Below are 27,995 nucleotides of genomic sequence, written 5' to 3'. Positions count from 1 at the left end.
CGTCACGTGCAAACCCTCTTCGCCCAAATCCAAAAGGTTGGCTCCACTCTAAGCTCTCCTCTTATCCTCACAAGACTCAGCTACGAGTCGCGCACCACCGCACCACCAACACCCAGCCTTGCGAGCCTCTTATAACAAAGGCGTTTCTAGAAGCCAAGTCTTAGCGCTAAGAGGCCAAGCCTTGGGTTACAATGGGCCCAAGCCTTGTGTTACCAATTACGAATGTTGATTCTTCGCGTGCTGTGCCGAACCCCGCGACTATCTCTTGCTTAGGAGCCTCATCCATCCTTTATGTGTGATCTGGTGCCATCTCTGACGTTTTAGGTTCTTGGGACCGACTAGATGCCAATTTTTTGTGCCCGTACTAGCCAATTAGAAACCTTCCCAAGCACAATACCCACGCTAAACACCGTCCTCGGTGACTTATCAACTTCTCGAGCCTACTAGAATCCATCATGGTGGTGATAAGTCCTCTTGGTTTACTTGGCGCTGATGATGGAATCGCAAAACTTGGTATCTCCAGCAGCCTAGATCCCCGCTCCCAGGTGAACTGTTTGCTCCTATTCGAGTTTATAAAAGAGATCCATATCCCGGCCCTGTCCGTCTGGGCTTCGAAAAGACTTGTGTGGTTTCTTTTCTTCTAACTAACATCTTTTTCTATGTTATATAGAAAGATTTTAAGCCAAGACAAAAAAGTTTGAAGTCCTTAGACGTTTGTGCTTATAACTGTATTCATCTATGAGGAGCCGAGTTCTAAATCGAGTCCTAAGCCGACGATATTCGTGTAAACACCAAGCCCGATGCGATGGCTGGCCAATTTGAGCGGCATCCATTCCTCTTACCTGTCCAAGATGTTGCCAAGGCACTCGGGACAGACCTCGAAAGAGGTCTGTCTTCTGCCCAAGTCGCGGAGCTACAGAAGAAGTATCCCCCTAATGAGTTAGATGTCGGCGGAGCTATTCCCTGGTATAAAATATTTCTTAAGCAACTATTCAATGCTATGATATTGGTAAGTCACTTATGTCATAGCCGATAAATCACCATAGAGCTAATCCTGGATAATAGATTTTGTTCCTTGCTATGGGGTTAAGCTTCGGCATGAGAGATTGGGTTGAAGGAGGTGTCCTCCTTTTCGTTATTGTACTTAATGTTTCAATTGGGTTCTACCAGGAGTATGGTGCAGAAAAGAAGTTGGATGCTCTCAGAGCACTCTCCGCTCCTAGTGCTACGGTACTTCGTGATGGTAGGACTTCAGTTATTCCTAAGTAAGCCCGCATTATCATTCATGTAATTCCATTAGCTTCCCGACAATACTAACGTACTCATTCATAGTGCTGAGGTTGTGCCTGGAGATATTGTCATCCTGAAAATGGGTGACACAGTCCCTGCCGACGTCCGTCTTTTCGAAGCCATGAACCTGGCCGCCGACGAACAATCTCTTACCGGAGAGTCAGTTCCCGTTGAGAAGATAGTCGAACACCTGGAAGATGAGGACCTCGGCATTGGCGACCGGATAAACATTGCCTACGGCACAACAACTATTCGGAAGGGGCGTGGTAGGGGTATTGTTATCGCTACCGGTATGGAGACTGAGGTTGGCAAGATTGCTGCTTCGACCTCAAAGAAACATCGCAAATCCGGTCGCTCTATGAACTACAAGAAGTACGGAAAGCGACAGCCAGTTATTGGTCTTGCAAGGCGCATCTACGATTTCGTCGGTAAGTTCCTCGGACTGACTGAAGGAACACCGCTGCAGATCAAGCTGTCGAAGTTGGCCTACGTACTTTTTGGCTGTGCTCTCTTGCTTGCCGTCATCGTCTTCGCTGTCAATCAGTTTTCTGTTGACAGGGAAGTTGTCATTTATGCTATAAGCACTGGTATTGCTATCATACCAGAATCCCTTGTTGCGTAAGTTCTCGGTACAAATCTATTCTTGTTCCACTACCACTAACACTAATCTATTTTCCAGGGTCTTAACCATCACCATGGTCGTTGCCGTTACTGTTATGCGTAAGGCTAATGTAGTGGTCCGAAACCTGTCCGCCCTAGAAGCCCTTGGTGGCGTTACCAATATCTGCTCCGACAAAACAGGTACCCTGACTCAAGGAGCAATGATAGTGCGGAAGGTATGGATTCCCGCTAAAGAAGTTTATTCGGTTGAAGACTCCAAGCATCCGAGTAACCCAACTGAGGGGAGAGTCACGGTCACTGAGATTGACGATCAAGAGGAAGAGCCTGAAAAAAGAGACTTTGACCAGGAGCGTAGCGCGGCAGTTCTTAAGTTTGACGTCCCAGACGAGAAGCTCAATCCTCCTAGACCTAAGAAGGAAGACGAGAAAGAGGCCACGATGAACCCTAAACTAGAAGCGTTCCTTCTTGCTGCAGCGCTTTGTAACCTTGCTACAGTTAGGCACGAAAAAGAACCTAAGGAAGGTCGTCCCGAATGGCAAGTTACCGGTGAACCGACCGAGATTGCTCTACAAGTATTTGCGTATCGTTTTCAGAAAGGGAAGAAGATGCTGGAAGCAGAAGGTTGGAAGCAAGTTGCCGAATTTCCCTTCGACAGTAGTATCAAGCGTATGTCTGTTGTTTACAATGCTCCACACCTCGATCATAGTATGGTATTCACCAAGGGTGCTGTCGAGCGAGTCATTGACCTTTGTACTACCGTCGGCGTTGGAGACTCACAAGAGCCAATGACCGAGGAGTATAAGGAGCGGGTTCTAAGACAGATGAACGCCTTTGCTAGCCAGGGGCAGCGTGTCCTCGCCATCGCTTATCGACCGTGGGAAGGGAAATATGCGGAAAAGAGTACACATGATAATAACGAAGACGATTCTCTGCGTCAGAAAGTGGAGAGTAACCTTACACTCCTGGGACTGGCGGGGATATATGATCCGCCGCGGAAAGAGACGACGCCGGCGATCGCCGAATGTTCTTCTGCTGGTATCAAGGTAGGTCTTTTATTTTATTTTATTTTTTTCTTTCGTTAACACACCTCTTGAGGCATGATAGCTAGGTACTAACCTACTATATCGCAGGTACACATGTTGACGGGCGACCATCCTGCAACGGCCGAAGCGATTGCTAAGGAAGTTGGTATTATCCCCAGAAATCTAAGCGTTCTCGGCCAGGATGTCGCCAATGCGATTGTGCAAAAGGCAACTGACTTCGATAAACTTACTGATGAGGAGATCGACGCCTTACCGGAACTACCACTTGTTCTTGCACGTTGCGCTCCGGACACAAAGACCCGTATGATAGAGGCTCTCCGCCGCCGACGTGCTTTTATGGCTATGACCGGCGACGGTGTCAATGATGCCCCGTCGTTATCCCGGGCTGATGTCGGTATCGCAATGGGCTCAGGGTCTGATGTAGCCAAGTCTGCGGCGAAAATCGTGTTGACTGACGATAAATTCAATTCCATCGTCGCCGCCATCCGCGAGGGTCGTCGAATGTTCGACAACATCCAGAAATTCATCCTGCATCTACTTACCTCGAACGTGGGAGAAGTTATACTTTTAATATGCGGTCTTGGATTCCAGGACGAGTCAGGTTATTCGGTATTCCCCATCTCGCCTCTTGAAATCCTTTGGATCAACATGGTGACTTCGTCGTTCCCTGCCTTCGGCCTCGGTCGTGAGCCTGCTTCTCGTGAAGTGATGCGTAAACCTCCGAACGATAGGAAGCGAGGTGTATTCACGAACCAGATCCTAGTCGATATGCTTGTTTACGGACTGCTAATGGGCACCCTGTCACTTATGACATTTGTCATCGTCATCTACGGAGCGAACGGTGGGGAGCTGGGCGTAAATTGCAACAGAGAGTATAATGAAACTTGCGGACCTGTGTTCCGGGCGCGAGCTACCGTGTTCGCAGAGCTGACGTGGCTGATCCTTATCAGCGCCTGGGAGTTCAAGGACATTCGCCGATCTATGTTCCGTCTCAACCCAGATTCCAGCTCCAAGTTCCCGCTATTCAAAGACGTCTACGAGAATAGGTTCTTGTTCTGGGCCGTTGTCTTGGGCGCTCTTAGCGTGTTTCCCGTTGTGCACATCCCTACAATAAATACCCAAGTCTTCAAGCACATCGGTATCGGTTGGGAATGGAGTCTTGTTTTCGCCGCGACCATTGTATTCGTTGTTGGCGTAGAACTCTGGAAGATGACTAAGCGTCACTTCAGATTACTCGAGGATGCTGCTGTCGTGAGAGGTCCGTTCGCCCAAGGTAGCGAGGAAGGTGGTCGTAAGTTCAACCGCACGTTCAGCTTTAGTAGTTTAAAGAGTTGGCGGAGTATCGGGCGAACCCATACCACTGATGATACCCGGGCTAGCACGAAGGAGAAGAAGGACACAAGTCCTGTATAAAGTCGTACGTCTTGGATAGGACATAATTTGTTGGCTGGATGAAAGGCGATAAATATGCCCTCTCCGGGGTTGAAAATTTGACATGATGAAATGGAGACGGTATTTACCCAGTAACCGTTTATTGTTTAGAAAGTCGAGGAAATGCTTCTCGGCTAGGATACACGAAGGATACCAGATGGTGTAGTTGTCGTATAATTGCTATAGATTCCACGCTGATCAAGGCTACGCCTTGCTTTCCATATTACCTCAATTAACTACCTCTATACGATGTGGCCAGAATGAAGAGATAGCCTTGGTGTAAATTTGAATTTGATATATCCACAATCAGATATATTCATATATGAGAACTCTTTGAATATTTAATTTTGACCTTGATCTTTATCAATCCATTCTACGGAATACATCATTGTAAAAAATGAAAAGGGGTGATGAAAGTCGAAAATCGAAAAGGGGCTAAATTGTGCTGAGTCATCTAATCCGTAGCATGTACCTAACACTTGTAGCAATGTACCTAGCACGGCCCCACGCCCCAGATCTTTTATCGTGTTCAATTGCTAATTGTTAATTGTCCCTTGTCAATTGTTCCTTAACCCAATTATCGAAGCTACGCGCCGAATTCCAACTTCACATCACCCAACTTCAGTCCGCTCCTTTGCCTCATATCTGTAACTTTACTTTAGTTTCTACATCATATACTAATTACAATTCCTCTTATTTTTTTAACCCTTACATTCCAAATAATCAAGGTTGCAATCACAATGGCTCCGACAAAAGCGACCGCAACTAAGGACAAGTACTCGGTTATCCTGCCGACGTACAACGAGCGCCGAAACCTACCCATCATTACCTGGCTTCTCAACCGCACCTTCACCGAGAAGTACGTCCCAAATATTACATTTCCCCCCTTTTTTTATTCACTCACTGGGTATGATTAGGAGCTAACTGCGGTATAGCAACCTCGACTGGGAACTCATCATCGTCGACGACGGCTCACCCGACGGAACGCAGGTCGTAGCGGAACAGCTAGTCAAGGCCTACTCGCCGCACGTAGTGCTGAAGACGCGATCGGGCAAGCTCGGGCTAGGGACCGCATACGTACACGGGCTGCAGTTTGTGGCGGGCAACTTCGTCATCATCATGGACGCCGACTTCAGCCACCACCCCAAGTTCATCCCGCAGATGATCGCGCGCCAACGGGCCGGCAACTTCGACATTGTTACGGGGACCCGGTACGCGGGCAACGGCGGCGTGTACGGCTGGGACCTCAAGCGCAAGTTTGTGAGCCGCGGCGCCAACCTGTTCGCCGATACCGTCCTGCGCCCCGGCGTCAGCGACCTGACGGGCAGTTTCCGCCTCTACAAGAAGTCCGTCCTGCAGAAGGTCATCGAGAGCACCGAAAGCAAGGGCTATACCTTCCAGATGGAGATGATGGTGCGCGCCAAGGCTATGGGCTTCAGTGTTGCCGAAGTTCCCATTACTTTTGTCGACCGCCTCTACGGCGAGTCGAAGCTCGGTGGTGATGAGATCGTCGAGTATGCGAAGGGCGTGCTGAGCTTGTGGTTGAAGGTTTGAGGTGGAAGATATACCCCGGCTATATGGGCAAGAGGTAAAGCAATTGATTCGGCTTGGCCTCTGGCTAGATGGTTTGATCTATGTATGTATTTTTAATGCTCATGACGTAGTTAAAGCAGGTGATATATTGTGATATCTATGCGTGCCCGATCAATTGTTTAGACGTAACAAACGCTACGACTATCCTAATAACTAATATGGCTGTTTCTAGTAGAATGTGAAGCTCGGCAGGGAGTTTCTTGTAAGCTATTTTCGAAGCGGCTGTTTTCTTATTATTTATTTAACTGCTATGGAACTTTTATATCTTTAAGCAGACACATGGATACGACAACACCCTTTATCTAATATTGCAATAAGAAACAAACCTTTTATTACTTTTACGAAACTACGAACTAATGAAAAATTAAACAGCGGAACATCTACCAGTACGATCCTAACAGCCAAAATGGCAAAATAGGTAGTAAGAGAAAAGGCATCGCTTTCCTCGCACGGCCCCAACTGTATGCCGCATCTCTTCACGAGAACTACAGTTCGAGAACGAATGGTAGGGGAGGATAAATTACTCACAAAGTTCATATTTTCCCACCTACTATGCATTCTCGGTAGTCCTCGGATTCAAACGTCTCTGAGACTGCAGAAGCTCAATAAGCTACCGTCTTCTCGAAGTTAAAGCTCACTACCTATGAGTGGCACCGTGTCCGGGAACCATGAAAGGGTCCTCCCACTATGGCAATAAGTTAGCAATCAGTACTTGAATTGATGAGTTTGGGGGAATTTGGTACATACATCGACCCTGTCCTCATCAGGGTATTCAAAATATCCCGATATTCCCTGTTGTTCTCGAAACCATTCCATGATTCCGTCAGGAATTCCAATTACTTTGTTGAAGGGTTCTAAACTGAGTATTCTGAGTATTCCGTTCCGGAATTGTCGAGCCGTCGTGTCTCGAGAATAAATGATGATACGTTCGCATATCTTCATCCAGCGCCTATGAAAGATGGGTTAGTTCGGTTTTATAGAGACTGGGGCAGGAATATGACTTACAATATGTGTTCGGCGTCTAACGTCCCCTGCATGAGCCTTATCTCTAACGTCCCTTTTAAATACTCTTGGACCTTTGATACATCCTTGCCAGAAATGTGGTATTTTACATAAGGACTATTAACGCCAGACATGCCATCAGTTACCTCCGAGACAGTTTGGTACTTCCAAACCTCATGAATTATATTTCGGATCTGCCCGAGGTTAAAAGTATCCCCTTCATCTGGTGTAAATGGTACATGATTATTCATCTCGGCCATATTCTCTTTGTAAGCTTCGGGGTCTTCTTCTTCGATGGCCGACAAGTCGTCCCTGGTGTTAGCTTTCAATGACACGGCGATTGGGGACCTTACCCTGTTAGGTAAGCAATAACGGTTGGATTCGTTAGACCGATCGCGTCGGTGAAGTCTTTCCAGGCTCTCCTCAAGAATAAGCCAGAGCGTCGAGAACTACGTCCTAGAGTTAGCATCGGTTTATCATATAGAGCGTAACGTTATGAGATTTGATCGACTGTTATTCGGCGGCCTGCTGACATCCTCGCTCATTCATGGCAAGGCAATACACTAGGTATATGTATAAAGCAAATGTTTCAACTTACCTTCTTAAGATGTAACAACCCATATCCCTTATCCTGTCCGAAGTGGATATGGAGGCCACTTTGTATGGCCGACGTCGGTTTATGAATACGGAAGTTGTTTCGGAGAGCAGCGCACTATATAATATATTTAAAAGTCAGTCATCTTTAGCTAAAAATAAATATGGAAAATAGGAGTTGCATTAGACTCGGGGATAATACTTACAGCCATCCGGATAGTATTAAGAGAAGCTGGTTGGTTATAATTTAGAATGGGTGTCCGCAGCTCTCCCGGATACCAAGCATAAAGTTCTAGGGGGTTCTTGATCAATACGTGGCGTCCATCTCCGTCTAAGACTGGCTTCCCATCTTCGTCCAAGGATAGGAACGAATTGTGAACAGATCTCGAGCCCCCCGGAACCCGATAAAGACTCATACATCTTTGATATTGAACATGATTTTGGTTTCTGATGTATGGTTTTATGCTTACATCTACACCGCACGTCCAAGCACTAAATAAAGGGTCAGCTCCGGCGATCTTAACAGAAAGTCCGTCGATCTCGCTTTCCACCTTTTTCTGATACTCCCTCAAGGCTTCTCGCGTTCGATTCTTAGCAAGTTCTCTAAATGCATCTCGTGCTTCCTGGAACCGGCGTTCTCTTTTACGGCGTCCCTCTCCTCTCCAAAGAACTTTAAGAATCTCATCTGGAATATGATCTATGTCGCTGTCCAAAGTACGATGTAATTCTAGTGAATTCTGTTCATGGAAATCCACAAACTCTTTTGCCCAGAGTTCAGAGGCATTTTTGATGCTCTCGAGGTTACTACTATAATCCCATCTGAAAGGACTAGGTTTCCATTCATTGAGGCTAGTAGAATTTCCAATTACATCTTGTTCCATGCTAGATGTCCAGCCGAATTGTGGGCTGGGTTCGAATCCTGCCTCAAGCCCCGTATCAGCCGTTTTCACTGCCAGCACTTTGTTGTTCCTAAGTCTATCGATAATTTCATTACGAGCGGTAATTCTGAGCCGGGGATCGGACTCCTCCAAGGTTCCCATTCTGCGTGCCAGCCATCGACGATCTTTCGGATGCGGATCTCCGAACTCGTTTGTTTTCACGGCGAGCAGAAACTCAAACTCAACACCTACCGTCGTAATGTTTGTGGGAGTGGGATGGCGGGTATAATACCTTTCTATTCTATCTTGTATTTTTCTGCCCTTTCTTTCTCGATAAGGTCGCCTGAACAGGCTAGAATTTGGCCTAGGGTTCCATGTAATCCTTCTTCCCTCGAACCTTCGTTCTCCCATTATTACAAGATTCCTTTCAAGTGGCTAGGTAACTTGCTTAGGTACTTTATGATAAGTTGATTGGTTTAGGGTTATTGGATTAGCTGAACACCTATAGAGATGAAGAAATAGGCTCGACTTTGCAACTACCTACCTACCGGATCGTCAGCGTATTTAACTTCTTGGTCACCTTTTACAAATACAAAAAAATTGTTTAATAGCTCTATTGTACAATAACTTTCTTCTTACGTCCTCGATGTTAGTTGTTTAGTTTTAAAAGAATTATGGCCTGAATATAGTTAATCAATTGTTCTCAAGGTCTTTGTGATATTTATGATTGTTAAAGGGACAATTTATTGGGAAGCGTGGAAGCCATATAAGTACAATACATGTAGGAGGTATTGTACCTACAGGTACCTAGGTATAAGCTTATACCCTCTAAGGGTTGTCACCCCGCTAATCCTTTTATCGCCTTATCGCCTTATCGCCTTATCGCAGGTTAGTTTTAGATAGGTTAGGTTAGGTGCCTACCTAGGTACCTAGGTACTTTTACTACTTCAACCTTTTAACAATTGATTGGCATTTAATAAAATTAAATCCCAAACCAATCCCAAAACCTATCAACTTCTCAGGACATTTTGTCCTGGACGTGTGTTTTTCGCTCCACCATTCGCTTTGGCCATTGCTTGATATGACCTAAAATGCGCGGACGCGGGGGCGCCCGAGGAAGCAGAACACCTTCTGCACCATGGAGTCGTCTTAAACCGGTAGATTTGGACCCGTTAGAGTCGATAGGCTTGCCGTCCAAAGGTGATAGTAGGTTGGTGATTAATCTATTTCATCGTCTTGGTCTATTCCAGAATAAAGAATTAACGTAGCTCTGACAAAATACGGGCAGATTGCTCGATTTTAAGACTCAAGAACGTTACTATACCAAGATTGTCGAACGCTACATGACTTTTTGCTCTGATGCCGGCGAACGTGATGAGCTCCTCCGCCGCTTCGCATCACTAGAGCTATCGTCTAACTCTAAGCACGAGAGCCCTGTCGCGAAACCTGTCCCTAGTTCCTCCTCCTCTCTAGTTTCGAATCGGCTTTCAATGGCACCAGCTACTATACCGACTAATACGAAAGGCTTATCCGATGTCTTATCAGCGTTGAGAAAGTTACGAGAGGGCATTGTAGCCTCTAAGCGTGTCGACGACTTTGCTATTCAAGTCTACCTCTTTTGTATTCGACTTTCCGTTTTGGTCAGGCATCCCGAGTCATATCATCCAGCCATCCTTCACCTACTGCGCCGAATCCAGCCGCTGCATAGTATGACGTCGGTCGAGATGAGCGAAGTGGTCGGTTATCTTGTCCTCGACACGGCGTGTAGGAGAAACGACTTAGCCGAGGCGTTCGCCGTGCGACACAAGTATCGGCTGAGGGACGCAAAGGTTGACATGGTTCTCGATGCGCTAGCACACGACAATTATATAGAATTTAATCGCCTGAAGAAAAGGGTTGATGGACACAAGGTAAAGCTACTCGAATACGCTGACCAAGGCATGCGGAAACACCTACTCAAGTGCTTCGGGAGGGCGTATTTGAGCGTGGACCTGGAATTTTTGGAGTCATGCGCAGACTCTAAATGGGGAAGCCTCACGGCAGAAGACGGCGTCGGTTGGGAACTAGATGGTGGGAAGGTTGTCATCAGGAAGGTCAAGGCTCGGTAAGTCTAGCAGTAAATATTTATTGATACCCTTAAGGCGATATGACCATGTTCCATCATCCTCGTGATACTACAAACTTCGACTTGTAAATTATGGGACTGGAGCCTAGTGCCAAGAACGCCAAGATCTTCAGGTTTGTATTGTGAAGCGATCCTCTGTACGTAGGGGTTGTTGGAGTTGTTGGTAGGGCTGACCGGGTCGAAAACGACTGTGCGGAATGCTATATTAAGTAGTTCCTAGAGTCTAATTGGTCAATATCATGCAGGAGAGATAATAATATAGTACCCATATTCGGCTTTTAACAAAAGTACCTATGTAAGCGCATAGGGGTAATTTCCGACTTTCAGCTGATACATATATATCTAAGGCGTAGTTCCATTGACAGAAAATAATGGCAGCATCTATTTTACCTTGGTTGTTATCGTCATCGTGGTCCTGATCTAGCAATAATTGGCATTCATTCGTTTAGAACAGTCATTTAGCTGTGCCGTTGATATCAGCCCTGGGTATTTACGCAATTTGGCATATATTATAGCATTAAAAAGAAAAAAAGAGAAAAGAAGAAAATGGCAAGGATCGTGTCTAATCCACTAGTCTGGTTTCTAGCCGCCCATGGCGCGCTTGCGGGTTTGACAGTTGACGTTGAAAATACAGGTTGGTACTCCCGACGAGAAGATGCTTTTCCCGAATGAATATTCACAGCTCATACAAGTCACCAGACTCTATCAAGGCCGCAGCGGCTCTCGTAGCGGAGGATCTTATGGGACTCTACGATGGCGAAAAACCGGGTAATATTCCTGGCATTTTGCCTGGCGTTGACGATGGAGATATTGGCTGGTGGACAGGAGGTGTTCTATGGGACACTCTGCTGGACTACAAAACTCGCTCCGGAGAGTCCAAGTACGACGAAACTATCTCGCGTGGTATCCAATGGCAGGTTGGGCAGAATGACGACTTCCTCCCTGCTAATTGGTCCGCGACAGTGGCCAACTCGGATCAAGGCATATGGGCTCTGTCCGCTATCACAGCCAATGAAACCAGCTTGCAATTAGAGAAAGACTCTCCACAGTGGTTTACGCTGGCTAAGAACGTCTTTGATGACTTAAGCAGCGAGGATAGACGAGTCGAAGAAGGTGGCTGCGCTGGGGCCTTGAGGTGGCAGTTATACACGATGAATGCGGGCTATAATTATATTGACTGTTGGTGACCCTACCATATTAGCAATTATCTGCGGCATCCCCTATGATCTGGTCTCCGATCACTAACTCGATCCTAGCTTCTTCGAACATTATATACTTGAATCTGGCTGCCCAACTGGCACATTTGACCGGTGAACAATCCTATGCGGATGCGGCCGCTTCTACATACGATATACTCACGCGTATCGGATTTATCACCAAAAACTTCGATGTCTACGACGGGGCACATGCGGACGACTGTAAGGATATTAACAAGCTGCAGTTCTCATTGAATGCTGCGTATCTCTTGGAGGGCTCCGCGTTCATCTATAATATTGTAAGTACATTACCTACCTAACCTATATAATTCATTCGTCCTTCCTACCTACCTAGGTATATATTATCCTTAGACGCTGACCGAATGTAGACCGGAAACGACACCTGGAAAGCGCGTGTGGATGGCCTTGTCGATCGAACTCTCGAGCTCTTCTTCCCGGATGGCGTCGCAACCGAGATCGCGTGCGAAAAGAATTCTTGTACCTCGGACATGCACTTCTACAAAGGAATACTGCACAGGGCGCTCGCGTCGACCGTGCGAGTCGCGCCGCACACCGCTAGCAAGATTCAGCCTAGCCTCAAGTCGAGCGCTAAGAAGGCCGCGGCCGAGTGCACCGGCGGCAGCAACGGTCGGTTGTGTGGGTTCGTCTGGAGCACTGGCGAATTCGACGGCAGTACGGGGGCAGCCCAGCAGATGAATATGTTAAGTGCCTTGGTGAGCATCCTGCCGGTGGTAGAGCAGGTCTCAGGGGGCAATAGCAGCGCCGGTAGCGGTAGCGGTAGTAGTAATAGTAGCGGAAGTGAAAACGGAGATTCGCAGGGGAACACTTCTAGCGATGAGACTCACGGCAGTGCGGGAACGAAGGCCAGCGTAGGTCTTGCCCTCTTAGGATCAGTATTACTGGGAAGCCTCTTATTGTAATATGTTATGGTGTACTTTTTTATTATGTATAATTAGATAGATAATTATGTAGAGCCTATGAAATGTTCTATTCGGGCGCCCCTGCTATGTAGCCCAGGCCTTGCTAGTACTGTCGATGATATTTCAAGGATGAATGTGTTAGAGTTGGATCGGCGAAAGTTAATGAGTTAAAAGGTAGACTTCCCGTGATCACTCCTTGTCCTTCTGAATATCTTGAACAATATTAAAAGCTTTTACAGGTGCTTTATTGATATGCACCGTTAAGGTACCAATGAAGCAGTGCATATTCAGCTATCCCACAGCCTCTACAAGTTCGTCCTTCATCGTAGGCACAGCTGATGGAGTCCGACTTCATCCTGCAGCCGCATGTTAAGTTTACCGTAGTCTGACGACACATGTTGAGTGTTGTATGTGTTAATAATGATATGAAAAAGATAGCTATTTTCTTTTCTCTCTCTCCCTCTCTCTTATGATGCTTGCGGCTTTCTATAAATCAAGCTTGCTCAACAGATTTAATATACATCCTTGCTTATATCCAGAACGATAAATGGTTCTATTACTTCAAAGATTGTTCCGGAAATAGCATTAAAAAAGCATGATACAAAGACATTCTAGTCACTCAGGGCTTGCGTGTGGGCTTGTACAATAAAAAGCATGTCTGGATTATGGTATTCAAAGAAAAGCCTTAGAAACGCTATATCTGTGTTAGCAAACAAATGTAATGCTTATGCCGTGTTATACTTAACTTGGTTAACCTAGGTATGATTGTCTTTGTTTTCTATTATGGGATGTTTCAGACGACTAAATTTAATGATTTATATAGGTGATATTTAACTGCTGACGCTATTATTAGGTAGGTAGCTATGGCCTAAGTAAGTGAGGGATCTACAACTTGAGTCTACTTCTCATTGTCCCTATGAAGTGTTTCGAGCAACTATCAGTTGTATTTCCTATATCCCAATCCCCGTCGTCTATCAAGGCTGTGGTAGCAATGTTCATGATAATAAGTACCTATATACTTAGAGTTTATAACTGCATGTTGATGAAACCAAAATAAAATTGACTTTACGCTTCGTCAACCTTGTGACTAAGTGGCTTGATACTTCGGACAGTACAAAGCGAGAATGTCCTTTGTGGAAAGGTTTTAGATCATGCATACCTACATACCGACACGGACCCCTTCTTTCTCAAGCCGTTAACTGATGCATTCACGAGTTCAGTCTAAGTAATAAAGGAAGACCGAGTACAAATCGACATCAACCCATTCTAAAGAGTCGACATAAAACCACTATCGCCACTCAGATAATTAAACTAAAGTCAACATGTGCAAGAGTCACGACCTTTTCTATATGTGCGGATGCCGGTTCGTCGAAGAGAGCACCGGCGAATGGAAGTACGAAATCGAGCTATGCGACAAAGCTAAGAAGAGACAGAAGCCCTGTGCGAAACTCGAAGTAGCGCTGCCGATCTTTGCCAAAGACACATACTGCGACGATCCGCACTGCCCAGCTTATGGTTGAGCGGACAGGCCAATAAGATGGAGATGTCGTAGGATTCGGCGCGCCCGCAGGCCCGTCAGTCTTTTAATCGCATGCAATTCTTGATACGATATCACTTTATCATCTCGAATCCGTACGGCCGATTCTCGAGCGCTGGTCGAAGAACTGTTATTGGTTATGTTCTGCGTTGGATGCCTCCTCTCTTGCCATCGGACAATGAGAGTCTACCATGAATTCATATCCGAGAAACCATAGATTCGCATAGGTAGATGGCAATGGGAGGGGTTGTTGGTAGATAATGAAGTTGCGTCGTTAGGTTAAAATGCTGAGAACATGAGAGTATTGTACCATGTAAATGCTAGCCCTTACGAATATGTGATATCTTACACCGCCAATGAAACTAGACTGAGTTCACCTCGGCTTGCATCAGCAGGCAAGCGGTGGGTTTCGTAGGATCAAACGCCAGCCTGTAGACGATTTCTTTTTAACTTTTTCTTCATACCCAAATACATGGTTGTATTGCCCAAAAAAGTCTTGATGTTGCGTGTGCAACCCGTGGATTCGAGTTGATAGGTCAGTTCACTCTAGCCAATGTCAGAATTGGCCAACCAGTGGCGCCAGCTATCACCACGGAAACGCGTAAACCCTTGTCATGAAAACATGCGTGGACATGGGTTTAGCCAAGCCATGCCGAGCCCAACTATCAGCCCTATATGCCAGCTATGTTAATCTTGCTACTGTATTGTACAATAGGTATGTAATCCGTACTCCCTCCTTCGTGTGAGTTGTGTTGGGGTATAATGTTATAACATAGGTGGCTAGGCATGCATGGGCTCTAATAAGCCGCGTGAAGAATTTTCTTTTATGAGGCTCCTAGTCTTTACTGAAGGATGAGGACGACAACGCAGCATAATACCTACAAGGGCTAGGTATGCTGGAAAACTGGATACTCAACTCGGATGGGGCGAGACGCAGGCGGAACACTGCCCCATAGGCTGGGCACCAGCGCAGAGCTGGGTCGTTGGTCTGAACATATAACTTGCGGAGAGCCGCCGTTCTTGGCTTCGACTTGGCTTCGACTTGGTTTGTGCATCCACAGCATTTCTGTTTTCTGCGATCGTGGGAGACGATCGTCAAAATAGCCGAGTAGGATCTAGGTAAAAAGCTTAACTACTGCAATTCCGAGATGTCCCATCACGATCTCGACTACGCCGGCCGGCGGGTGCAGTTGGTGGGTTCTCGAGTGGTGGAGGCCGAGGACGCTGGTCACCGAGTTATTCCTATGCAGCATCAACATCATCATCACCATCACCATTCTCATTCTAGCTCTTTCGACGACGCGGAAGTGTCAAGTCCTGAAACGGGGAGGCACCATACACCGAAATTCCTTAAGGTGAGCATTCTTGGCGTATACGTCTTTTCTGCTTGAGCTCTGGACTAACAGATATTAGACTCACTCGGCTACAAATTTCGAGGTTCGCTTGGGCCCGTGCTCCCATTAGTTTTCTACGTATTATTGACATTTGACCTAGTTATTCTACGACTTGTGGTTTGTAGCCAATCTGAATGTCTTCACTAGCGTAGGTTTTCATATATCTCAACCCACGTTGCCGTATTAATTATCGGCATAGAAACATGACATCTCGGATATATCGAAGTTCTCATCTTTTATCGGATACATCGTGTAAGTTAGCTTGGTAGTTCGCACTTCGGAACCTCATCTCACACAACTTCTAGTCTCTTATGGACAACATGGCTATTAACTACTCTCTACGACGTACGGTTCACAGCCGACAGCGTGTGGGAACGCTGCTGCAAGGCCGTTCACTTAGGGGTCATGATAGGGTTTGCCGAAATTGGTGCCGCCTTTGATCCAAATGACCAGATAGTATCGGTATTTAGGGCGATGTCGCTGTTCCTTGCCGTTTCTCGTCTCATCCTTGCTTTGCAGTACGGGATGGTCACGTTCCAGATTCGCAAGTATGCCCACGGCAAACGCGCCATGTTCATCACCGCCATTCTCCATTTAATTGCTTCTGCGATATACTTTGGTGTCTCGTTTAGGTATAACTTAGGCAAGACGAGTCGGGTTTTTCTCGTCTGGTATATTGGTGGTGGTGTCGAGATGGCTCTGCACCTACGTATCTCCCAGCTGTCCCATGTTCTAACATTCCTTGGTACACATTTGGGCGAGCGCTTGAACCTCCTTACATTGGTCATTCTCGGAGAAGGTATGGTCACCCGCCCCCTGAACGAGAGCGACGCTAATGTACACGGCAGGTTGTATAATTCTGGCCAAGAGTATCACTCTCTTAGTGAAGGATACTTACCTCAAGGATTCCAGTTATTCGATGTGGAGTACGTGTTATTACCCTACTTAGATACTTTTTCTATAACTAACATGCCAAGGTTCGACTCTCATCGGTCTCGTTACCGCCGGTACTGCATTGATATACATCATTTTTCAGCTTTACTTTGACTGGATGCATGACGAACATTCCATGTCTAGACGGCATCAAGTCATGTGGTAAGCATTCTGCTATAATTCAATTTACCTTTCGACATTTCCTAACGCCCATGATCTTACAGGACGGCGGTACATCTGCCCTTTCATATCGCCCTCACCCTTCTCGTTGAAGGCGCAAACCAGTTTATTGTCTGGGCCCGCATCCTCGAAACTTCCAACGCAGCTCTCTCGAAGGTAGTCGATCTTCAGACCCAGTTCGTAAACATGACGTCCGAAGAGGTTTCCGAAAAGCTTGCGAGCGTGATTGAACCATTCCTCGAGAAATACCAACCGGCCGAGGTCATTGAAACGATGGAATCCGTGAATGAAACCCTGGAGCACATTGCTGATATGCCCAACTCATTCTGGAAAGAAGATTCTCATCCGGATAATTCGACGCTGGTTCATTATCAAAACGATCTGATAGAGTTAATGAACACGATGCTCAATGCCGTATATAATGCGTTTGAAATCGATCCATCTGAAGAGGTAGAAGATGGTACTAAGTCCGAGTATTGGCAATCTGAAGCAGCGGGCGCCGTCGCTAAAAGGTTTAGATTAGTCGTAAGTTATTTTCTACCTTGCTAGTATCACCTCCCTTCTATATTAAGGCGGCTGACGTGATGTATATCAGTATATCTATGCTTTCGCATGCGCTGGCATTGTCCTGCTCATTTTAACTATTATGCACATCATCTCTAAACGACGTGGATGGACACCCTTTAATATTCTCAGAACCGCCATCTGCATTTCGATTTCCATCGTCCTAGCACTTCTTACTCTAGTGGTAGCCAATCAGGATGCCGTATCCAGGGGCGACAGAAGCACAGCATTCTACGGAAGCTCCTGGATGTTGCCAACGATTACAATCAGCTATTTCGTTGTTCTTGTTTTAACGCACCTGCCACACCCGTCCGGATTCTGGCTGGGAAGCTTTAGAAAAGGGACATATAAAGCAGTTCAAGTGTCAAGGGGTCCTAAAGGGCTTGAGACCCCACCACCTTTACGGAACAACCATCACCTTATGGACTATGAAGATGGACGAGTCGAATCTTCGTCGGGCGAATACGATGTAATAACTCCGCCTCTTCCACGATACGAAGAACATAGAGCGAGGGAAGCACGAAGGCAAAGACGTAGTCAAGAAAGACGAAGCCAAGACGCGAACTCCCGTGGGCGGCGACGTGGATATGAATAAGGCATTTCATAAAGTTGCGGGTAATGATTGGTTACCTTGTATAGGTTGAGTGGTGACGATTATATATGGATTATGCGGCTGGTAGGTAAATTATCTCAATTTGAAGAACCTCGGAACGTGGCTAGGAGTTTTGGTTTCCTGCGGTGTCCTTGGGATAAGTTTTCCACGTGGCGTTATGGATTTAAAAGGCAGCGCCAAGTTGGATTGTGATGAGGTTATTTTTACCATACATTATGGCTAGCCTCGACGCTGTATATATCGAAACATGATAGGCGCTACGACGACATAACATGAGGCTAATATTAACCTTTCAATGCATACTAGACAACTCGTATTTACGGAAGCCATTGCTATGAGGATATGAGCAAGAAGTAAAAAAAAGATAATTCAGTGATTGCCTCTTCCTAGGCTAGCCAGGGTGAGAATAACTAGTTCAATCAAATCGCTTCTCATCGCCAACAACCTTAGGATATATTGGCTGCTGAAGTATATAACTGGTAAAGCTAGACATAATATTTAAAGCAACCACAACTAATTACGGGTTTCTCTTCCCGACGTATACCGCAATGAGAAGACCCCCGGAATAAGGGGCTGTCGTCATCTTAAATCCGTTAGCAGGGTCTTCTAGGTAATTCGTCAAGTCCTTGTATCCATCCGCCGCCACAATAGTATTATCAGCGACGACCATTGCACCGATCTTCAATCGTGGGTGCACAAGGACCAAGGTTGGCAGCGCTAGGGGAGTCCAGACTTCTTCATATTAGCTCGTCTCGTCGTAAAGCGGATAGCACCATCTTAGAGTGACGAGAAAACTCACTGTCCAGCAGTAGGAAGTCAATTTGCTCAGGCAAATCCGTCTTGAGAGTTTCACGAAGGTCGCCCTCTCTTAGTTCAATCCGCTTCTCGATCTCGTCTCCAGCGGCCTTCCAATGCTCTCGAGCTTTTGCTGCCTTGATGGGCTCATTCTCCGTCGCGATAACCTTTCCATCAGAGCCCTGTAGTTCAGCATTCTGTCCTACAGCCAACGCGAGATATATCGTGCTCAAGCCAAAAGATGTGCCAGCCTCAACAACGAAACGCGCCTGGGTAGATCGGAGAAGAAGATAAACCAATGCGCACTTGTCGGGATCAAGAGCCACAAACTTGTCCAAAGCCCCTGTTGTCGGCCCATTACCACCTAAAAAGGGGGTTTCGGAAAGGGCTTGTGTATGCAAGTCACGAAGGACCTGGAGGATTTGAGGACTGGCCTCTATGGAGGCTAGCGTTGTCTCGATCTCGGGAAAGTCAGGCATAATGGATAATGAATTGGTTCTGTTCAAGCATGTAATACCTCGAGGAGGCTCTTGGGATTCTCGCTCCTTTTATATTCATATTTAGTTCATCTATTAATGTTCCAAGCAGGGGTCTTCATGTCAAGCACTAGAGCTTCGGTAATAAAGCTCGGCAGGCTATGGGGATCGAGTGAGTCATATTAGCTTTCTTGTCTCGGCCGTTCGTTAATATGCCATCTATCCACTCAAGGGGAAGAATAAAATAAAAGGGGCAACCACTTGCGAAGATATCACCTCGGGTCCTTCGGTTATTTCTGTAAGGCTTCAATAGTACTATATAGTTTCATTTCATGCGGTCATCTGGTAGTCATTGCCAACCAACCACTCCAACTCCGAGGAGATACAAGATCGTGAGAATCGAGATTGAAGCCACGTCACGTAAGAACTACGAATTCTTTCCGATGCCGGCCGGAGTTTTCGATCTATTACGGAATGGGTGTTTATTGGTTACGCGAGATGACTATTTCACGATAATGAAGCAGTGCTTCCGGTTCTAACAACAGATGCAGTCGATTCAGCGGATTCACAACTTAGTATGTTTGCAGTTAACAGCCGCTTAAAGGTATCTTATTTACCTACCAGGTACCTAAGATATGAATGAACCCCATTTTATCGTCTCAAGTCATGCTAATTATGTCAAAGATACCTCAGATATAATATAAGATACAATATTCGGGCTCATATTAGAATATAGGCAGTAGTAAATTTATTTTCTTAAAACAACAGATATAACTACAAACATAAGTTAAATCCCCAGCTATTTACATCCTTCTATAAAAATATCATCCTGTGTATCGCGCCCTTAAAGTTCGATATTCCTCCAAATATTAAAAAACCTGGGAATGCCGACGAAAATATTGAGGTGGGCCAGGAAGTTTGTATCTAGATTGGCGAATATTATAACCAAAATTACGGGTAGAAATGGAGTTTCGAAGCCTTGGTTCTTTAGAATGTATTCGATAAGGGCTCCACTTACGGATGATATAATCCTCGAATGCAGGGTCAATACATTCATCTTCTTCATTTACTAAGGGTGAATACTTGGCATCGTTATCCAATATGGCTTCCAAGTGATCAGGTGGCTTATAGTCGGTGTCCCTGTTCCCTTCGTCAAATTCCCATCCTTCGCTCCGTACAGTTAATGTTTTAAAGAGCTCGTAGTCTGCAGCTGCCTGCCGGAGACGTTCTTCAGCTGCAGTGCCCTTCTCATTCCATTCGAAAAGCTCAAGCGGCCTCTCGTCGCCGTCGGTAACATGTCCGCTACAATGCCTTTGAAACTTGGTCATAAATGTGGTTGGAAATCCCCTCTCGTCCTTGAGTACGTTGACATGGCCATGGAGCTGACATAAATCCTCGCTCGTACCCAGTCTTAAAGTCATGTGTGGATCCGCATCTACGACAAGGTAATCGGTGGGTTCGCCAGCATTGTTCCACTTTGTTGGTACTCTTTCGCCATTTTCAAAAACGTATTTACTCTCGTGAACGGGACAGATTATCCAAACAACTGTGCATCCAGACCTCACAGCTACTGTCTTTGCTATATCGGTGTTAGCATCGATCGCACGGTATAGATCTGCTTCGTCCTCAAATTCAGGAATTGTTAGTTCCTCCCGTTGTTTTTTCGTCAAGCGAGCTGCCCAGATTACCATAGGGTTTTCAAGTGTTCCGTCTCCTTCTCTAGGGCACTCTATAAGGTCATCTGGCTTCATTCGTAGTCTTGGCGCACTTCCTCGTGGGAGATCCATACCAGGTTCCCATTTCCGGTTAAAACTTCCATTAGCTATATCGAATGTCATCTCGAAATTAATATCCTGTTATAATATCCTTACTATAGGTTCTGTGACTTGAAATCGAAAAAACTACTTAGGGATAGTATCCCTCCCAGAGATATATACCTACCTACCTAAGTAATGAAAAGAAAGGTAGCAACAGTGAATGAATGAAACTCAACAACAAAACTATGATCTATACATCATATTCCACCGGTTTTTAGAAACCAAGTTATTGTTTTATTGTCTTACTATGAAAAAGGGGTTCAGCGTTTTTCTTTCATGATATCTACAGAAAACACACTCTCCTAAGTTGTCCTATGTTGCAGCTTGAAGTGTACAAAGTAAATAAGTTCTCAAAGACTATTATGCTTCGAATACAATTGTATCAATTCTTGACTTATTTTTATAATGTTTCCTTTATAGACCTTGTAACTCATCACTTATTATTTCATATAATTTCGGACTACAAAGCGTAACGTGCTAAGTTCTTTCATGACCCAACAAGTAGCCAAGTTCTTAGACAAGAATTTGTTAGTATCTGAGACATAGCTTTGGATAAACTATATAGGGATAAAGATATATTCCTAATGAGAATAGCACCTTTTCCGATATTAGGCGCTATGTAAACAAAGGATTAGTTAGTACCCTAGGTAGTTTATCCTAAACAAAAGGTCAAGACATCACTGATAGCTAGTCCTAATGAGGGGTTTGCACTTCCGCATACCTAAAGTATTTCAAATCGTAGTCTGTAGAGCCGTGATCTGCTTAAACAAAATCATGTGCTGGGGTTGGATGCTCATACGTGCAACACAGGGCGGTGTGGTGTGACTTTCTTGAATTTGTCGTTGGGCTAGCTACCATCTTCCTAGAGTCTTTATCCGCTAATATGGTGTCTAACCCGGCATTACTCCGAGACATCGTAGACAAAGGAAGGTCATACGTATGTTTACACACGGCCCCGGAAATTATTTTTGTAGTCCTTTGAACAACTGCAAAGTTGTTCCCTTATCATTAAATCGTATTATGATATAGACTAAACCACTATCTCTAGGCATTATGGCATCCTCTCAGCGTTTATACCTCCCAGCTGTGGAGGACACTGGGGAGGTAGAAGATAGAGAGAAGTACCGTCCGGGCGGATATCACCCAATCCATTTTAACGATTACCTTGATTCAGATCAACGATTCAACGTTATCCATAAGCTTGGGTGGGGTACGAGCTCTACTGTGTGGCTGTGTCTTGACAAGAAGTCCAGGTACTACAAGTCAGTCAAGGTTATGACTGCAGAAGAATCGATAGAGAGCTGTCCAGAACTTCGGATAATGGAGATTCTAAGTGACGTTAGCCGCCAGGAGCTCGAAGATAATTATATCACTATACCCCATGAATACTTCTGGCTCCAAGGGCCTAATGGTCGACATCTTTGTCTTGTTTCCGACATTCTTGGCCCAAGTTTATTCAGGAATTCACCCCTCGGCGTCGGAATCTATACTCCAAAGGTTTTAACAGACTTAGCGTTTCAGGTCAGTAAGGGACTACAATACCTTCATAAGAAAGGAATTTGTCACGGAGGTAAGCATTTGGTCTCCGAGAACTGGCTTGTAGACAGTAACGATTAACGTAACAAGACCTGAGGCCAGGCAACGTACTTATGCAGTTGCATCAATATAGCTTGCTGGAAATATCTGATAGTCAACTTGATAGATATCTTGGGCCAAGGGAATATGAACCTCTTCAAACACGGTCCGGGGCAAATCCTATGCCCCATGGGCCCAAGTATTTAGCGCTACCCGCTTCGTTAGACAAATTAGAAGCAAAATGTCGAACCAACCAGGTAGCGCTTATTGACTTCAGCCATAGCTTCTGCAATTCAACCCCTCCAGTATCTTCCCGGTGGCATAGACAGTATGCTGGCCCGGAACTCCTATTTACGAAAACCTTGAGTGGATTCCCCCAGGATATATGGGGGTTAGCTTGTACTATATATGAGATTAAGCTTCAAACACCACTTTTCAGTGAATACGAGGATTACAGTTCCCTGATACGCCAGATGGAAACATGGTTTGGTCCTTTACCAGTAGCATATCGGCAGATTGCAAGCGGTCACTTAGAGAGAGATAGGAAGCGGCATTTGATATTATCTGATGAGAAGTCATCTTCAAGCAGCAAATCACTGATATCCGAAGACAAATTATCCGACTCAAGTCAACCGCTTTCGCTAGCACCGGATGAAGAACAGCGGGCGAGGGACTTGATTATAGGGGGAACTAGTTGGTCAAATCCTTTACAAGCAGCCTTGGGTGAGGAGCAGAGGTGTTATATCCACGAAAAAAGCTATACAGGATATACTTCATCAGATGAAACGGATTCCATTCTTAGCGATTCAGATACTGCAAGTCAAGATTCGTCTTCGGATGCAGGTTCTGGCGTGGACGTATATGTTCAATCAGAATTATATCTCTGGGAGATCGAGAGCCCAGAAGAGCGTATGTCACAGTATTCGGATGAAAAAGAGCAGGAAGAGCCAAGTTCTTCGCCATCACGAATACCTATTAATCCCGTGGATCCAATAGAGCAATCACGAGACGAGAAAGGTTCCCCAGAAGCGGAATCGCTGATTGAAGTAAGAGAGGTGTCTCCAAATAACGACACCGATGAAAATGGGGCTCATCAAATTGAATCTCCATTAAGTCCTTTAGAGTCCTTAGAGAAAAGGGGCGGCGAATCTAGTGAGGAAAGGGTAGCGAAGCGTCAACGTACAGGCGAAGGCTCATCACAAGAGAGAGGTAAGCTAGTCGAGAGAGCAGTTCGCATGCCTAAAGAGGAAGTGCTGCTGCTATCGGACCTTCTATTAAGCATGTTTAAACACGACCCGAAGGAACGTATTGATATCGACGCTGTCGTCAATCATGAGTATTGGGGCGATAGAAGAAACCACCGGCCTACCAATAATGAAGATCTTGGTGAAGATATCCCCGACCCTATATCCTCAAGGACTCGCAGCCGGGTCTCAAAGTCTCAACAACAAGCGGAGCCTGGTTCTCCTTAGACTATCGGATCGTTTAGGTGCTATTATGCTAACTTGCCGAATCATTTTCATCTGATTTATTCGCAAATTGTTTGGGAGAGTCCTGTTATTGAACAGAATGGGCATCGCTACTCTTAGGTATGGAATTCTTGTTGGCTTAGACGGGACGGATGTGCAATAGGAATAATTAGAATATGGAATAAATTTCTCAGTGAATGAAGACAAGAGCGAATTTTTCGAATATTGTGTCCCAACAGGGGACCCCAGCCCAGGAGTACCGTAGCACCGTAATCGTATTTCCGGACGCTCGGGACCAACTAAAAATTTAACGTTTACCGGCCCCGTGGCGCAGACAAACATCGTATCTATTTGTGTAGCCCGTTTTCGTACTACATCGTCATACGAGACTATTGGTGCCAAGGTGACTATCATGAGGCATTTCTAAGACATTCACTAAGTGAACAGTGAACCATCCATCTACGTCCTAGTAGTCACTAAGTCCCACGTCGAGGATCTAGGTAAAGATTGAATATAGGGTGTATTATCGAAGACTATCTGGTTGTCGCTGTGTATGGTTTCCTTAGATTAGGCAAACAGTACATAATAGCAAGCTTAAGAAAAAAAATAGCTTGCTGAAAGTCCTAGAGCGCAACGTGATATCGAGCTAGATAGGTAGACTTCACCTAACAAGTCTTGGCTATCGGCATACCAAGCCAACCTGCGGAGGCGCGTTTGCGAAGGATACGAGGAGAAGACGTTATTGAATATCAAGCCCCCAAAGCATTCACTATAACGGATAACAACAGGTCACACGTGGTGAATTTATTAATAGACCGTGCCAAGAACAAATAGCCTTGGCGTTTGCAGCCACGTCGACGGGACGACTGCGAGCCCAGCTGAGGGGGTATATCCGCACAGCCACGTAGAATCCGGGGCCTACGTTCAAGTCCCACTCGGCATCGTTATCGTGACCACTGAGAAGAATCTGTTGGTAAGCCGTAATATTAGCCCCATCTCCCCAGCATCTCTGCTAATCTTATTGTCCCTTGTCGACCCCATCATCGGGCCATGATGTGCAAGCTCGCACCAACCTGCGCCCAGCCGCGCTTTGCGGTCAAGCAGCCAAGGCTCGACTATGGCTCCTTCGGCAACCGAGCCTTGTGGGAGCTTTATTTGCTGCGGGGACCAACATGACGAGGCCTGTTGATCTTGTAGATATAAATCTCTGATCGGTTGTCAATTCAATATGACTTACTATCACCATCTCTGACGCATTCTACATCTTTAATAATATATTCACCATCTATCTACCTTACTCATAACCTCGTCACCTCCTCCTAGAAGCTCACCTACTGCTTATAAAAACACCTTTCAAGCCCCGAGTTAGCTTCTTCTTCTTCTAATCTATAATACTATCAAGGATGTCGTCATTTGCCAAGACTGCCGCCTCTCTGGCCTGCCTCGCGGCGGTCACGATGGCGACTCCCCTTATGAAGCGAAGCGAATGGGACTGCCCAACGGGCAAGGTTTTCTACTCATGCTCCAATGGATATGCCGGGTGCTTCGAAAAGGACCCTTGCGCTCTGCCTCCAGTTGCTACAACCTCTCTCGCCTCTCCTAGCACTACCACCTCCTCCACCGCCAGCTCCAGCACTTCTTACGTTGCTGCTGCTTGCGCGAACGGGACTAAGGGTAGCGTCTGGCAACCGTCTATGTACAACCTATTCCCGGAAGACCCTGACCATTCCGAGCCGTCCGTCTCTTTCATAAATGTCTCCAACCGAGAGAACAAATCGTCGGTAGAACAGGCGATCGTCTTCCGGGGTATCCCATTCGGGGCCAAGACGTGCAACATCAACTGGGACCAAGCCGCTGAGTCGGAGCGCAACTTCACCGTCGACGACAGCGGCTACGTCTCCCTCCTACAGTTAAACGGTTTCCCCTACGGCGTGCCCGTCTCCTCATCCAGCGTAGCCGCCTTCGAGCCTGCGGGTGGCAAGCCCGTGCACGCCGACTTCACCTTCTGGGACAAGCAGTCTGATACCGCCTGGCCTCACTTGATCGGCCCCGTTAACTGCAGCTCGGAGATCTACTTCCGGCTCGCCATCGACACCAGCGTCGGCTTCGGCCACGTCTTCATGGACCAGGACACGAAGAACGGCTTCCACATTGACTACACGTGCTAAATGAAAAGGAAGAAAATTGGGGGTATTTGCATTATACCGGTACGGGATTCGGACGACTCACTCATTCACGATCATGCATTAGCGTTGGCGTTTTAGATGGCATCTGCATATGAATCACGCTCCTTTACCAGGATTTGGGGGGACTGCACTTATTTTTAATTCTATAATCAGTTAATATTACTTAGACGTAAAATATAATTTTTACATCCATATGATATCTTTTTGTATAGCCGCTTTACATGTATGACCTGCGGTATCTTGATGCGTCCAACGATGGAACGGGAACATCTTTTAAATTGAGGCCCCCCCGACCGTACCAAAATATTATAATTCGAGCTTAAATAGGAGGTCCCATAAGCTGAATAGGTGCCATTACCGTATACTCACGTCGGTATCCACTTGATTAACATCCTTAAACACCCCGTCATACTTAAGGTAGGTATTGAAAATAATTCATGACGAATAGATATATCCCCGTTGCTTTACCTTGTCTTGTCTATGTTCGTAACCCGATTCCACGCATGTATAATAACAGTACAATCTAATAATATATGTTCATATCTCATGATTCCAACGGCTTCTCACTTTCCTGCTTGCTCCGCCGCAAGTCATCTAACCAACGTTTCTTTTCTATCCTCAGGCTCCTACGCGTCCATATTATCGTGATGAATGTCCAGATAATGGTAAAAGCTAATGGTGCTCCCCAACCTATGAACTTCATGTCAGTAAGGGGTTACGAGAGATTGGGGGACGTTGTCACTCACCTATGCCGTACGCTATTTCTTGGGGAATAGTCCACACGACCGCCAAAGAACCAACTCCGATAATCATGGAGCCAACACCCCAGAACCAGTTCAGGCCCCTAATCAGCGTCCTGAAATATTTACTGACTTTATATCTGCGCAGTATTCTCTGTCTATACGTCTTCCCCGCGCCGCCGTCGACGGCTACAACATCTTCTATGAATGTCAATAGCACAGGTGGTGTCGGCGCTCCTTTTGGAGTGGAGCTGACCTTGCACGTGGTGGGCATATTCCTGGCTTCCATCCAACCCGTAGCGAGGGCGAGAGCGCCCACTTCGATGAAAAATAAAGGTAACGGCATAGCCAGCGGGCGGACCAATGGTTCATGGGGAATGGATGCGCCGATTAGAATTCCCGTCATAACTGTATAGCCTATAGACAGTGTCGTGTGTGTGAAGTCAAAGCGCCAGCGCTTGCCGTCCAGCGGCCGGTACGTATCATCTTTTTGGATCAGTCGCCATGAACGATGGGCAAACTCGAGACCCGAGACAATGCCAAAGAATGAAGTAATAATTGCGAAAACTAGTTCGACGTGTAAGCTCGCGACCGTGTCCCGTTCATAGAAGCGCTAGATAGAGATGTAGGGAGATAAGGCAACTCAGTAGAGGTTACTTACGAATGCCATGTCTCAGCGTCGTGTAGTACCATAACGGATAAAACAGAACAATCGGCAATATACTTCCTTCGAGGACTAAAAGTCCTCCAACTAAAAAGAGTTTCTTCTTGTGCTCTAAAAGCTTATAGTTCAGTCGCGGTAGGCCGGGCAGCTCCTCGCTTGGATCCTTGCTCGCGGTCGTAGACGAAGTGGATGAATCCGGAGGCTCGTCCGGACCGGGGAACGCTGGAGGCGGGTCTAATTCAGCGTTCCCATTTTCCAAGTCATTGCTCGCCATATCGCGACTCATCAGTTCCGGAAATCTAGAAAAAGGGCAATAAATGTTGTCAAGTTATTAGTTT

The 27,995-nt window shown here is 46.0% G+C and overlaps 12 protein-coding genes across 12 annotated transcripts; 8 read left to right on the top strand and 4 right to left on the bottom strand.

Annotated features, from left to right (window-relative positions):
• Positions 1-725: 725 nt before the first annotated feature.
• On the top strand, positions 726-4,687 carry F5Y00DRAFT_155012 (potassium/sodium eff). Its single transcript, XM_048004595.1, has 5 exons — positions 726-1,009; positions 1,066-1,265; positions 1,333-1,908; positions 1,970-2,954; positions 3,042-4,687. The coding sequence occupies exons 1-5, from the start codon at positions 806-808 to the stop codon at positions 4,365-4,367; spliced, it is 3,291 nt and encodes a 1,096-aa protein (XP_047868738.1). The 5' UTR covers positions 726-805; the 3' UTR covers positions 4,368-4,687.
• A 279-nt stretch (positions 4,688-4,966) lies between these two features.
• F5Y00DRAFT_226141 (family 2 glycosyltransferase) lies at positions 4,967-6,072 on the top strand. The gene is made up of 2 exons (XM_048006285.1): positions 4,967-5,244; positions 5,321-6,072. Exons 1-2 carry the CDS (start codon positions 5,126-5,128, stop codon positions 5,937-5,939), a joined length of 738 nt encoding a protein of 245 aa, XP_047868737.1. The 5' UTR covers positions 4,967-5,125; the 3' UTR covers positions 5,940-6,072.
• A 543-nt stretch (positions 6,073-6,615) lies between these two features.
• On the bottom strand, positions 6,616-8,614 carry F5Y00DRAFT_272439 (uncharacterized protein; the record flags this gene model as incomplete). Its single annotated transcript, XM_048012976.1, has 5 exons — positions 6,616-6,663; positions 6,726-6,927; positions 6,984-7,429; positions 7,579-7,692; positions 7,781-8,614. The coding sequence occupies 5 exons, from the start codon at positions 8,612-8,614 to the stop codon at positions 6,616-6,618; spliced, it is 1,644 nt and encodes a 547-aa protein (XP_047868736.1).
• A 783-nt stretch (positions 8,615-9,397) lies between these two features.
• F5Y00DRAFT_226139 (uncharacterized protein) lies at positions 9,398-10,742 on the top strand. Its single transcript, XM_048006284.1, has 2 exons — positions 9,398-9,662; positions 9,741-10,742. The coding sequence occupies exons 1-2, from the start codon at positions 9,544-9,546 to the stop codon at positions 10,558-10,560; spliced, it is 939 nt and encodes a 312-aa protein (XP_047868735.1). The 5' UTR covers positions 9,398-9,543; the 3' UTR covers positions 10,561-10,742.
• A 237-nt stretch (positions 10,743-10,979) lies between these two features.
• Positions 10,980-12,790, top strand: F5Y00DRAFT_154979 (glycoside hydrolase family 76 protein). The gene is made up of 4 exons (XM_048004594.1): positions 10,980-11,211; positions 11,277-11,756; positions 11,834-12,072; positions 12,163-12,790. The coding sequence occupies exons 1-4, from the start codon at positions 11,124-11,126 to the stop codon at positions 12,712-12,714; spliced, it is 1,359 nt and encodes a 452-aa protein (XP_047868734.1). The 5' UTR covers positions 10,980-11,123; the 3' UTR covers positions 12,715-12,790.
• A 748-nt stretch (positions 12,791-13,538) lies between these two features.
• On the top strand, positions 13,539-14,372 carry F5Y00DRAFT_226135 (uncharacterized protein). Its single transcript, XM_048006283.1, has one exon. The coding sequence runs from the start codon at positions 14,037-14,039 to the stop codon at positions 14,232-14,234; it is 198 nt and encodes a 65-aa protein (XP_047868733.1). The 5' UTR covers positions 13,539-14,036; the 3' UTR covers positions 14,235-14,372.
• Positions 14,373-15,399: 1,027 nt separating this feature from the next.
• Positions 15,400-17,917, top strand: F5Y00DRAFT_258060 (uncharacterized protein; the record flags this gene model as incomplete). Its single annotated transcript, XM_048010642.1, has 9 exons — positions 15,400-15,606; positions 15,665-15,688; positions 15,746-15,793; positions 15,845-15,897; positions 15,951-16,444; positions 16,494-16,571; positions 16,623-16,740; positions 16,803-17,283; positions 17,354-17,917. 9 exons carry the CDS (start codon positions 15,400-15,402, stop codon positions 17,915-17,917), a joined length of 2,067 nt encoding a protein of 688 aa, XP_047868732.1.
• A 446-nt stretch (positions 17,918-18,363) lies between these two features.
• F5Y00DRAFT_226133 (S-adenosyl-L-methionine-dependent methyltransferase) lies at positions 18,364-19,221 on the bottom strand. Its single transcript, XM_048006282.1, has 2 exons — positions 18,735-19,221; positions 18,364-18,667 (listed from the first exon to the last, which is right to left on the bottom strand). Exons 1-2 carry the CDS (start codon positions 19,207-19,209, stop codon positions 18,453-18,455), a joined length of 690 nt encoding a protein of 229 aa, XP_047868731.1. The 5' UTR covers positions 19,210-19,221; the 3' UTR covers positions 18,364-18,452.
• An 829-nt stretch (positions 19,222-20,050) lies between these two features.
• On the bottom strand, positions 20,051-21,044 carry F5Y00DRAFT_258058 (uncharacterized protein; the record flags this gene model as incomplete). Its single annotated transcript, XM_048010641.1, has 2 exons — positions 20,051-20,130; positions 20,225-21,044. The coding sequence occupies 2 exons, from the start codon at positions 21,042-21,044 to the stop codon at positions 20,051-20,053; spliced, it is 900 nt and encodes a 299-aa protein (XP_047868730.1).
• Positions 21,045-22,076: 1,032 nt separating this feature from the next.
• On the top strand, positions 22,077-24,315 carry F5Y00DRAFT_272437 (kinase-like domain-containing protein; the record flags this gene model as incomplete). Its single annotated transcript, XM_048012975.1, has 2 exons — positions 22,077-22,593; positions 22,650-24,315. 2 exons carry the CDS (start codon positions 22,077-22,079, stop codon positions 24,068-24,070), a joined length of 1,938 nt encoding a protein of 645 aa, XP_047868729.1. The 3' UTR covers positions 24,071-24,315.
• A 763-nt stretch (positions 24,316-25,078) lies between these two features.
• F5Y00DRAFT_154940 (uncharacterized protein) lies at positions 25,079-26,447 on the top strand. The gene has a single exon (XM_048004593.1). The coding sequence runs from the start codon at positions 25,471-25,473 to the stop codon at positions 26,233-26,235; it is 765 nt and encodes a 254-aa protein (XP_047868728.1). The 5' UTR covers positions 25,079-25,470; the 3' UTR covers positions 26,236-26,447.
• A 350-nt stretch (positions 26,448-26,797) lies between these two features.
• F5Y00DRAFT_258055 (uncharacterized protein) lies at positions 26,798-27,931 on the bottom strand (the record flags this gene model as incomplete). The annotated part of the gene is made up of 3 exons (XM_048010640.1): positions 26,798-26,943; positions 27,000-27,560; positions 27,655-27,931. 3 exons carry the CDS (start codon positions 27,929-27,931, stop codon positions 26,798-26,800), a joined length of 984 nt encoding a protein of 327 aa, XP_047868727.1.
• Between the last annotated feature and the right edge of the window lie 64 nt (positions 27,932-27,995).

This window comes from Daldinia vernicosa (assembly GCF_022497035.1).
Source record: "Daldinia vernicosa strain CBS 139.73 unplaced genomic scaffold F5Y00scaffold_5, whole genome shotgun sequence".
NCBI classification, from domain to species: domain Eukaryota; kingdom Fungi; phylum Ascomycota; class Sordariomycetes; order Xylariales; family Hypoxylaceae; genus Daldinia; species Daldinia vernicosa.
The sequence above is the reverse complement of the archived record's forward strand: the minus strand, read 5'-3'. Positions and strand labels throughout refer to the sequence as shown.